Source organism: Pogonomyrmex barbatus, unplaced genomic scaffold, assembly GCF_055798465.1.
Source record: "Pogonomyrmex barbatus isolate J1 unplaced genomic scaffold, ASM5579846v1 scaffold8, whole genome shotgun sequence".
Lineage (NCBI taxonomy): Eukaryota > Metazoa > Arthropoda > Insecta > Hymenoptera > Formicidae > Pogonomyrmex > Pogonomyrmex barbatus.
Window position 1 is genome coordinate 9,868,956 of NW_028297182.1, and position 12,813 is coordinate 9,881,768.

The window sequence follows — 12,813 nt, forward strand, 5'->3', positions numbered from 1 at the left end:
ATGCCTAGTAACTGCTTAGTAACTGCTTATTAACTTTGCGATCCGCGATCCACTCAAAGACGCTACGTAGTTGGCCACGCTTATTTGATCGATTTTCTTCTTATGTTGATATTTAAAAAACTATTGAACCTAGCGTATTCAAAAAACTTTTACCGTAAAGTTCATTTTTTTTCTCTATTGTTAAACATCATAAATGTTAACTTTTCTGTGAGAGTTTTACTTTCGGAGACAATCAAAATCACGGTCTGTTTTGAGCTGAAAAAAAGTCAAACGATATAATTGATATAATCGATTTTTCAAGTGCATAAATAATATAAAAAGGATTGGTAAAAGAATAGAAAACTTTTTTTTTATAGTATATATATATATATATATATTTCTCTTTAATATGATAGACTTCAAAACAAGATTCAAGGCATAATACATTGCACTGTGGACGTATAGTAATTACAATTGCTAAGATCGATCGACTAGCTCCGAAAGAAGAATCCTAACCATTTGAGCGCTCGTCAATCGTTTTGACATAGCTACAAATCGATATTTATATACGCATGTATTGCCAACTGCTTAAGATATAACGGATAGCTAAATGTGGAGATATATCGTAAGATATCGCGCGCAAGACTTTTATAGAATTAGTCCTAATGTTGAATGTAAGCAATAAGGCCCGCAAATAAGGCTCGTCGAGCCTTATTCACAAAAAATATTGCATAAAAATCCTATAAAATATCCTATATTATTCCTATATTATTCCTATCCTATATTAATCCTATATTATTTGGTTCAAAGCAATCGCGCGCGTAGCAAAAAAGCATGATATATTTCTAAATCTAATAAATCTAATAAATTTAATAAATCTAATAAATATAAATATAATTGTGACAAGATAGAAATAAATATTTAAAGTAAAATATATATACAATATTTGAGATATAACTTTAGAATAAGTCACAAATATTTTTATGCCCTTTTGAAACTATACAATTTTAGTTTAAAACATTTTTCTCGGATAATGTATTTCTTTAGAAATATTTGATACGATTTCTAGTAAATTATGTATGTATTATATGATAAATATATGAAATTTCTTATTACTAAAAGACAAAATTAAATCACACACACACACACACACACACACACACACACACACACACACACGCGCGCGCGCGCACATACAGATAAGGAACAAGTAGATAAAATATGAATCATTGTGTGTAATACAAGTTAAGTATATATTGTATATAAATATTATGTGTAATTACAATGATACAAAAAATTATTATATTACAATAGTTATTATATATCTATGTATATATTTTTATACGACGCATCAAGCTAAAATATCATAAAATGATACGATACATAACCGGAACGGTAGTAAAATATACGAGAGTACCAAGTACAAGAGTACCTTCCAATGATGAAATGTCCATAACATACCCAGAATAATGCAAGTTTTAAATATCATATTCAGTATTTCCAATCTAAAAGAGAGATAAAATCAATATATAAATTAGCACAATTAAAAAATGTAATGATACATATACTCGTTATAAAGGTCTTATCTCTTATTCACTTTTAATCAATATGTTTAGGGTTTTTTTTATTTTAATTTCTATATCTATATTTTTTATCTTAATTTCTATTTGAATTATTTGATATTTCTCACAAATTTGTACAAAATTATTATTGTATAAAATATATTCTTTTTTTTCTATTTATATTATTTATATTGAGGAAATCTATAGTAGATAAAAAGCTTTTCTTATAGTTTTAAAATTTCTGCTGATTTAGTATAATCTTAAATTATAAAATTAGAAGCAAGAAAACACATGATAAGAATTCTTTAAAATACATTGAAATAGAACTTTTTAAGTTACGTTTACTATTCGATAGAAAATGGAGAATATATATATGAATACAATATATCTATACAATATACCTAGAACAATATACTAAAAACTCTTCTTTCGCTTTATTATAATCAGTAAATAATTGTATATCTGAAATCGAATCGTAGCTCTGTTTTCGATTAGATGCAATTTATTTCTAGATATGTGGTGCTTTATCGGAGCGAAAAGAGTTTTTCGTAGATTTTAAAAGCCTGTCGAGCAAATGTAATTTTATCGAAAAACATTTATTTTAATATATTCCGCAAGAATTTTTATTGTATGTTTTTCACTTCTGATGTCATAATTCAAGACTACAGTAAACCGGCAGGAATATTTATAATACAAAGAAACTATCTCAAATTTCCACACTATTGGAATAAATTCTATGTCTTTTCTTACAATATACTTATAAGATCCAGTCAGAAATGTGACATGATACAACATTCATTCGATATCGACCAGTTATTTTTGATTGGGCAGAGTTTAACATTTAATACTTACCTTCGATAACGTGCTCTAGCAATATTTATTCCTGCTGTACTAACATCATCATTAAACAGATATTTCTTGGTACCCAAAAGTGCACTCCTTTGTATGTAAAAAAAAGAAGAATTAAAGTGAGAAAGTGTTCAAGTTTTCCAATAAGACACAATAATAAGATACAAAATAAAACAGTTACAAAAGAATATTTTAGGCGCCAAAATTTTGATTTGCAAAATTTAAATTTTAGTATTAATTATTTCAAGATATATCGCTAACCCTGCTAGATTAAAATATTCTACATGTAAAACATAATAAGATGTGACAATAAGAATAAAGAGTAGAAAAGGAAAAAAAAGCGAAAAAAAAAATATAGAAACGATTAACAAAAGATCAATTAAATTTGCCAAAAATAAAAATAGATTAAGAAACATCTTCTGCATAATACAGAATAATAAGATAGATAGATGTGAAAATAAAATTAAAACGAAAAAGAAGTACGAAAAGAAAGCAAAGAAGATATAGGCTTTATCACTAGAAAAAAATTCAGAATAAAAATAATTCATAACAATTTCGCCAAAAAATAAGTCATAATTTATAAAAGTGAAATGAAACATTAATATACGGTAAGGTTTGCTTTTCGCAATAAAAATATCAATTTATGTTATACTTTCCATTATAAAAATATAATATACATCAAAGTTACATATCCATTTCCATTTTATTTTATTTCCTATTGCGCTACGTTTTATGTTACTTACTTTAGCATATCTCTTCGATTAAAATTAAATTGGAATTGAAATTCTTTGACATTAACTGGTGGTAATGTCTCGTTTAGAAGCATTGTATTTTTATTATCAAATGTCCAGTCATTAAATACAAAATAATTTAGAGCAGAGAAAATCACGTAAATGTTTCTATGCAACTTTAGAAATCTATAAAAATTGTGCACGATATAATTATATTATATTAACAATACTGTTTCAGTCTACTTCTACATATCATTTACATTAACTAAACTTATTATCATTTATTTATAATTAATAATTGTTATAATAATTATTATCAATAATTATCATTATTATAAAAATAATAATGATTATCAATAATTATTATAAAAATAATAATGATTATTAATAATTGTAATAATAATTTAATTATTTTTTTTATAGAATATCAGAAATAAGGAGTTATCCTTATGTTACAAATTTTCAACAAATGTAATATGTAGAGTTGTTATTGAATTGAAGAATTAAATAATGTTTGCACGTTTAATCGATAAAATAATTGATCTATGACTTACCTAAATTTGAAATTAGACCATTTTAAAATCAAGTCTATAAACATAGCTGGCAAAACGTGCCATAATATTGTCAATATATAAAATAAAGTAAAATTGCTCGTGACATAAAAACTGCAGTTGTATAAATTTTCATCAAAAGGAGTCTCACGTAGTAGATTTATTCCTACTTGTATATTTTCAGACATTGAAATTTTTTGTAAATGACCAGATGCGCAATTAAAGACTAATGGTGTAGAATCCGATGTGGCCCTTATAAAAGTAAAAATAAAATAAAAACAATGTATTGTCTGTAAGACATAGTAAACAATTGCATTTTTACTACAATATACTATAAGATTATCCTTATGATATATTTTACGTAAATTATTGAATAAATATGTAGAAAGTCAAGAACAAAGTCAAGAATTAAACATTAATGATTAAAATTAACAATAATAAAAAATGTAGAAGATAAAAAATACATGTTTTAAAATATAAGAAATATGACCTTGGCAAATTTTTACTTCTCATTTTTTTTCTGTAAAAATTTCTATTCTTATAATTTAATAAATTTATTATTACACATGTACGTACATAGATTGATCATATGAAATTGTACCGCGTTTCCAAATCACCTGAAGTAATGATTTAATTACTATATCAATTGGTATCCAATCCTGACATATATTTGTTGGACAAAGAATTACACGCGATAGACCTTTTCCGCCACTAATAAGTAACCCTAAAGGGCCGTATACATTATCTGTCCAACCTAAACATGGCTCACTCAGTGCAGGACATACTGAAAGAAATTTTAACTTGTATAATATTGCTAACATAAATATATTGAATAAAATATATATATATATATATATATATATATATATATATAAAATAAATATTTGAACAAATTTTAATGCACAGAAGTAGAATATTACAAAACAGTAAAGAATGATTCAGAATAGAAGTTCATTGATATTAATTTAAATATTTTTGTACATAACATGTATTATTTAAAAAATATACATTATATAAAAAAAGAAATGAAATTATTATTAGTTTTGAAATTATACTGGAATTACTATCGTAGGAGCATATTTTCCCATCAGATCGATAATCGCGCGTCGATCGATCGCGTATACCGATTGGTAGAAACACTTGTACAGTGTCACATATGCGGTGTTTTCAAGGCTATTCGTGATAAGCCATGTGAAAAGAAAAATCATCACTCGATCACGTGTAAGTAATGGCAAATATATAATATAAGTAATGACGACAGTAAAGCGAAGTATAACAATGAATTTAATTATGAATTCGAATTAATAAGTGACAATGAACAATGTAAGTGATGTAAATTTATGTGGGCGGAATGTTCAAAAGATATTGTGTATTCACTTCTAACTGGTATTCACTTCTAATAAGGCTTCTTTATTTTGAATCAAAGACTCTCACTGTCCGTACATATACGTATATATTTACGTTTTTCTTTTATAACATCGCAAATGAATTCTTCCATCCAAACTTTTTGTACTCTTTCTGTATAAAATAAAATTACATTTTCTTTCCTTCTTTGTAATAATATAATATCCTACATTATTAATTATTTGAACTGCTTATACGTATATGTATAATCACCAACTTAACATATAAAGCACTTTAACTTTATTAAAAATTAATAAAGTTAAATGTTTACTTGTATAAAGAAAAAAAATTTATTATCTACATTGTTAATTATTAAACAATATTTTAAATATAAAAATACCCATAGTTGGCCTGATAATCGCACAAGGTAATGACGCAGAATAATCCTTTATAACGCCTTCAGCCAGATTCTTGGAGAAAACATAAGTATTTGCGGCATTATTTATATATCTATTTAAAATGATAAAAAGATTTAGAACTTATGAAAGCAAATGGTATATTTGATATTTTATCACTTTTACATACTTAGCTGTAAAAATGTTTAAAATATCATCATCCATCGATTCTGTAATTTGGATCGTCTTTCGCCAATCGGCTTTAGACGGATATACTTTTTCTTCTATAACGGGATGATCCGTTTGCGAGTACCCTGTGCTAACGTACACTAATGCCTTTTCAAAAAATACAACAATAAAAAAGAGTTAAATATTATATAATTTTATTTCAATTAACGATACTGCCTTCTGTATATAATTAGAATCTTCTAATGATAAATTTAAATTTACACTTTTGTTTCATATTTATGATAGTGATAGTAAAAAAGCTTATATTATAATATATATTATATAGTATATAGTATATAGATTTACAGATAATACGCAGATATATGAAAAGTATAATATGAGAAGTATGATAAAATAAAACTTTAGAAAAAAAATAGCTATCAAAGTATGACATAGAGTGTTATTTTTATTGTAAATATATTTACGCAATGAACTATTTATGCATAAGTATAAGATGAAGTTGTATTAACATACCGTCAAATTTTTCATACGTTCAGCTAACACACATATATCCCTTGTAGATCTTGTATTAACAAGAATGGAAGATTTTAGGCTTTCGTTAAATCTAACACTCGCTGCAGCATGGACTATTATAGTCACTCTTTCGATTAACATTTGTTTGTCGCTTAGAGATAAGCCTAATTCCTTTTCACTCGAGTCACCCAAAATGGGAATTAATTTCTTAAAACTAGATGGCTGCTCATCCCGGAGTTTATCAAACAACTGAGTTGAAAAATCAATGTAAGTTATTATAAAAGTAATATAAATAATTAATAAATCTTACGTAAATAATTATATAAATTATTAATTAAAGAATTAAAAAATTCCATTTACAATATATTTATATAATAATATTGTGATAATTTACGACACATATTTATATAATCTACATTTGGCACTCTTTTATATAGTTATAATGTAACATCTTAAATATTTTATTGCATGACAATATAAATCATTTTTTAACCATCAAAAAAGAAGTTGTAATAAAATTTCATAAATAAAGAAATTATCCGTCTCATTGATTTTTCCATGTAATAACTTTCTACAAATTTTTAATTGTATTAAGTGACTGTTGAATAATTTTGAATAAAATACATATAGTGTTAATCATTTCAATAATGAAATAATTAAAATTTCAATTATTATTTTTTCTTATATAAAAGAATTTTATATATATATATATATATATATATATATATTGTCGCGTTCGCGGCGTTACTTCCCGTGATCGCGATACTCGGCGGAGCGCTCTCGGAAAGGAAGAACACTGTTTTAGGAAAGACTCGCTCTTTATTAAACCAACGGTACAGAAACGCATCCGGCCACCGCAGAATCTGGCCGTCAAATCTGAAAAACAGTCGGAGAACGACGCGTTGCCAAGGGCCGATCCTCTATTCAAACTCTTATCGATTGATATTGATTATCTTTTAGCAGCGCCGAACGGAATACCGCACGGCCGCAACAATATATATATATATATATATATATATATATATAGTCTATTTATCAAAACAATTAAATCAAATAAGCCAAGTAAAATGTAGAATTATTAAGAATAACGATGTTCTCTGTTTTCGTCATGTTAATTAAAATAGGTATGTCTTCAATTGCAATATTAAAAACGTAATAATATTTAAATATATTCACAATTTTTACCGGTAAAGTCAGCATCTTTTTCAGCCTTTCATTGATATTCATTCCATTCTTTGGCCGAATTAAGACGAATATTTCGCAAACATCCTTGCAGGATCGTAGTACTTTCTCAATAAATACTTTGCCGAAAAATCCTGTGCTACCTGTCAAGAATATACTTTGTCCTGCATAAAACGCCGCGATTGATTCAATTGGATCGATTCTGATTTTCATTGTTATAAATGAAATTCTGTATAAAAACGATTAAAGTAGAAAATATATCAATACTCAAGTCGATGTAATTTTTTTCTTTAATACAACACGTGATGTCTTCTTTTATAAAACGTACGATTTAACAGAATATGAACAGAATGATAGCTGTATATATATAAGCATGGTTTTCAAAAATGAAAAGAGATTATGCAACTAAAGGTTGAAAGCGCAAACTTTGAATATGCACAATATTTTATATTTACATATATTCTAGTCAATCATCAGTGGAATTTATTTTGCAATTCTAATATTTCGTTTTTCAATTAACAGAAAATTCCTTGATGTTAGTTAAAGTTATCTGTAGATAATGTTATGACTCGATTTATGGTATTTTTTAAAAAGTTTTCATAGGATGTTCCATATTTGGAATAATTTTTAAACATTTTATGGATTTTATGGATTTTTATTTTAAAATAGAAATTAGTTATTAGTATTAACAACAAAAAAGATACAAGAAAGATTTTTAGTAAATTGATGTATTGATAATTTAATATTTACATTATTAATGATATGCTCTTATTAATGATGTGCTTATTTTTCGAATATACAGGGTGTCCCAAACGGCGGCTCATGCGTAGCATGCATTGCTCTCTGGGTTATATGAAGTTACATATTTATATATGTATATTTATATATGTACATGAAATATTGCTATTACTATTATATCTGCTTGTGCACGATATAATATATGATAAATATAATTATATATAAGTAATATATAATTGTTAATTCTTTTCTAAAATGGTCTTCCCAGTAGGCCTATTTCATTAAAAAATAATGAAAACATTCAAATATGTAGGCAGAAAAGCAAAATTTTATCATAATTAATATATTTTGTCGAGTGTGAACTATGGATACTTATACGATTTAAATGAAGCGTGGAATGGAATGGATGTTTCAATATACATATATTAATGGCTGTGTTCAGCAGAGAAAACAGCATTGTCACTTCTTTGCAACTATTGTAACAATTTTTGTAATAGTATAAGTGGGGATTCTTGCCCTTATTTCTTTACGTATGTAAATGTATAAACCAATCACATTAGGCTGGTTCTACATTAGTCGTAACAGAAAGCTCGAAGCTTCGCTCGAAGAATACAAGAAAACGATCGATTAATTATTTTCAATTAATTATTTTCTTTGCAATCGAAGCGAATTGTAAATTTCTTACGATTTTGCGATTGCGCGAATCAGATAATGTCGAATCAGACCTAAAGAATCCTACAACAGTTGCAAAGCTGATTTTTCTGTTAAACGCATTTAATATTAATTAATCAAATTAATAATAAAACTTTAAAATCAGTATTGCCGCATAGCATAACTACTACTAGTGCTCAATTGATTAACTCCATCAATCACATTTGATCTGCGCGTGCTCTCTAAGCACTCACTGCTTACCAATTCAGTACAGAATAAAAAAAATAGTAATTACGACACAAGAACATTACGACATTATACACATTAAAAATCAATGTCAAAAATATCAAAAATATAATTATAATAATATTATTTTTGAGTAAATTATATAATATGATATATATTGATATAAGCCGAGTACATGCTAAATCTCTTAATATGAAATAAATTCAAATAATTATATTACTTATTATATTATATTATTATACCAACTACGTGTTACTTAACTTTAGTAGACTTTCAACGTATTGGTTCTATAATATTTCAATAATCAAATAATTTGATATCGATTAAAATCCTTCGAATTTATTTCACATTAAGAGATTTAAGAGAGCAACCAAGACCCTGCTTGCCGAGGAATGCCGAGGACTATGTTTCTCGTTGTTGTTGTTTATTATTTTTGAATATCATTTTTTCATTTTCACAAATCTTTGCAGTATGTAGGGTCCTATCGTGAAATTTTATTGGTTAATAACAATAATCAACGCGCGATCAAACCAAGTCGAACTCTCATTATTTTGCTGAGTAAACTTACTTGGCATTATGATTGCAATGCGCTTGATGTCAAAGCTGCAAGAAGGTTAAATTATCAACTTTTTGATATGCACGATGCAATGTAAATTTATTGCAATTCACAGTTAACAAAGGAATAAGTAAAATGCTGACTAAGAAAAGGAATTATAATTTTGTCCACGATATGTGTTATTTAAGGAATTTCAGTCCTACAATTTATTGATCAATTTTCTCTTCTCACACTTCGCAATTTTACCAGTTATCAGAGAGATGTCGAGATGTTATTTTGAGTACGCCTGATCGTTGCCTTACTGAGACTTTCTCCATGAGAACTACAATTACGATCATCAACTGCGCGATGCGAAATAATCAATTTACAAATCGTCGAAAATTGTAATGCGTATCATCTTTTTAGGATAAGTCACTGCGAATAGATAGTCGGTTATTATAATTCAATGTTCACACACTGATGAAGACCAAAGTAAGGGTCGAAACGTTTGTGTTTTGTTTTTGTTTATGTTTATCACGGTCTCACTTATAATTTTATACCAAAAGAATAAATTAGCAACTGTCATCCAGCTTGGCTCGTATAGTATCCTTCTTTATATTGTTAGATGTTTATCTCTATCGAGCCCAATTTGTTGTATTATTTTTTGATTAAAAGGAATTAGATTATTTGCATTTAATAATTATATAGCTTTTCATATAAACATTTGAAGCAACACTTTAAAGTATAATTTCTTTTTTCATAACTAAAATATATATATAAAAGAATATAATGTTTCATTTGATAAAACACTCACTTTCTCTTCCATTTCAAAATTATAAAAATTAAAAAAATTTTTTTGTTTGATTCTCCAATTTTCTTTAATTTTGATGATGACATTAAATTTTGCAGGAAAGGAAATTTTTTTTAAAAATCCGTTTATCTTTAATTTTATTATCCCAATGTATTATTTAAACACAATACTAAACGATTTATGATAAATATAATTATATTATTAAGAATAAGATAAACCTAATTTTTTCCGTCTTTTTGTCTTGAAAATAAAATAATATGTTCAGACATCAATATATCACTGACAAATGTATGAAGTTACCATACTTGAAGTGCATTATAGATATTTAGAGTAGCTAATGTATATTTTTATTTTATTTTATATAAATAAACCAATATAAATAATCTAATATAAATAATTTTGATTTAACTTATTCTTCATAATTATAAATATATACAATTATACAATTATAAATATACAAATATAATTATTAATACAATAATTATAATAATTATATGCATACATAACTATATATATATATATATATATATATATAATTATCATTATATACAAGATAAAAACACATATTTTTTAAGTATACAAATCTAATAATAAACTCAAGTAGTAAATAAATATAAGATTGCAATTTGGATAAAAATAAAATAAAAATAAAATAATTTAATTTATGTGTGGATATTTATGGATATTTTATAATAATAAATTATATGCCGAGAAAAACTTACGGAATAAAAATTTACGATATATTTAATTTACGAAGGAATAAGGGCTTTTAAATTTCTATTAAATAATTAAATAAAGAGTATTTTTTCAAAATTAATTCTTTAAAAAGATTCTTTATTTCAAAATCTTAAATGTTTATATTTAATATAAATTTATTTTATATGACACTCACATTTTTACAATTGCAAGGTTATACGCCTGTGCTTATACGCCAAAGCCATTCAGTAGTATATTGACTTGCGACGTAGACACATTACAAGCGAGAAGATTGAACGATATGCATCGAACTTCTGCATCCTTTCTAGTGGTCATCTCGGAATATTTTTCGGTTATAATTAATATAAAATAATTTAATTATGTGAGCAGTGTCGATGCAAGTTATAATATTTTATATTCCAAGAAAAATTTACGAAATAAAGAGTAAAGGTTTATAAATTTCTATTAAATACTTAGAGTATTTTCTCAAAATTAATTCCTTAAAGGGATTCTTCATTTTAACATCTTAAATGTATTTAATATAAAATTATTTTAAAATTTATATTAATTTAATATAAAATTAATATAAAATCATTTGAATCATGTTTCTGCATGTCTTTTACCATTACAGTTGTTTATCTGTATTCAGACATCAAGGTCAATAATTTTTCAAAATTATATTAATTTCGAGTATTGTTAGGTCAAAAGCCAGTGAACATGTTACATATGTACATCTATGCATATTTAAACATATGTAGATATATTCATATGTATATATATATATATATATATATATATATATATATATATATATATATCTTAAAATATTCCTATGTATTGAATTAATATGGCTGGGTTTCTATCGCAATATACACTTGGTATTATTTATATCAAGTGAATAAATGGCTTAGGTAGTAACAGGAAACTGTGATATAGAAATTCTTGTTTTTCAATTTCTTGTTTTTTTATATCATTTTATAACTATTCATATTTATTTTAATATTTTCTCTCATTTCTGAAAAAGGATTTTTTATTCAAATTAAGGAACGTAAAGAAATTGGAGAAGTAGAAAAATATATGTTTAGTTGGGAAAAGACAAATCCAACATTTTTTTAAAGAGATGATAAACTCGTCTGTATTATCGTAATTTTTGTATTGTTGTACAAATTTAATTTTTTATTAATTTTATAGATTTGGAAATCCTTTTCCACAATTAAAGTTTATGCATTAATACAGTGTAGCATGTGAATTTTATTATATAAAAAACGAGAAACATTTTTATAATTTAGATTTTTTTTTATTATACCATTTGGTATTTTAATATGGCGTTCAAAACTATCACAAGTCGTATTAATATTTGCTTTATATAAAAATTTTACAGCCTGTAAATCTATAAAACTGATATTAGTAAATTAGAAGATTACATGAAGAAACGAGATTGAGTTCTTCGAATTGAGCTAGGTATTTAATGTGATGAAAAATTTGTTCATATGTATGCAGAAATGTATGTATGAATATACGTATGTATTATAAATATATCTATGTATGTTAGACGTGCATGTATGTATGGACGAAATTTCCAACATCTATGACGTTCATCATGGAGGTTTATATATTTTTATATAATCTCTATTAAACATCTATAAAAGTTTCTTTAGAAGATATTTATTAGAGATTCATAATTCTACTCTCTTTGCAATCTCCATTAGATCTCCATTAGATCTGCATTTCATATAAATATCTTGTGGAGGTTGTATGGATCAATTATGGGTGTTTTATAATAATTAATAGACATTAATTGGAAACTTTATAAGAAGTTAAAAAAATTATTAAATATATCA

At 25.5% G+C, this 12,813-nt stretch overlaps 1 protein-coding gene across 1 annotated transcript; it reads right to left on the reverse strand.

Moving 5' to 3' along the window:
* Nucleotides 1–1,208: 1,208 nt before the first annotated feature.
* On the reverse strand, nt 1,209–7,653 carry LOC148934772 (fatty acyl-CoA reductase 1-like). The gene is made up of 9 exons (XM_089083872.1): nt 7,299–7,653; nt 6,114–6,362; nt 5,602–5,747; nt 5,417–5,526; nt 4,249–4,456; nt 3,676–3,924; nt 3,134–3,307; nt 2,394–2,480; nt 1,209–1,484 (listed from the first exon to the last, which is right to left on the reverse strand). The coding sequence occupies exons 1-9, from the start codon at nt 7,506–7,508 to the stop codon at nt 1,331–1,333; spliced, it is 1,587 nt and encodes a 528-aa protein (XP_088939998.1). The 5' UTR covers nt 7,509–7,653; the 3' UTR covers nt 1,209–1,330.
* Between the last annotated feature and the right edge of the window lie 5,160 nt (nt 7,654–12,813).

Coding starts and splice junctions, on each gene's coding strand:
- LOC148934772 (XM_089083872.1), bottom strand. CDS start 7,508: ATGAAAATCAGAATCGATCCAATTGAATCAATCGCGGCGTTTTATGCA. Junction 6,363..7,298: donor AAAAGATGCTGACTTTACCG/GTAAAAATTGTG, acceptor TTTTCAACTCAG/TTGTTTGATAAACTCCGGGA. Junction 4,457..5,416: donor GATTATCAGGCCAACTATGG/GTATTTTTATAT, acceptor AATTTCTTTCAG/TATGTCCTGCACTGAGTGAG.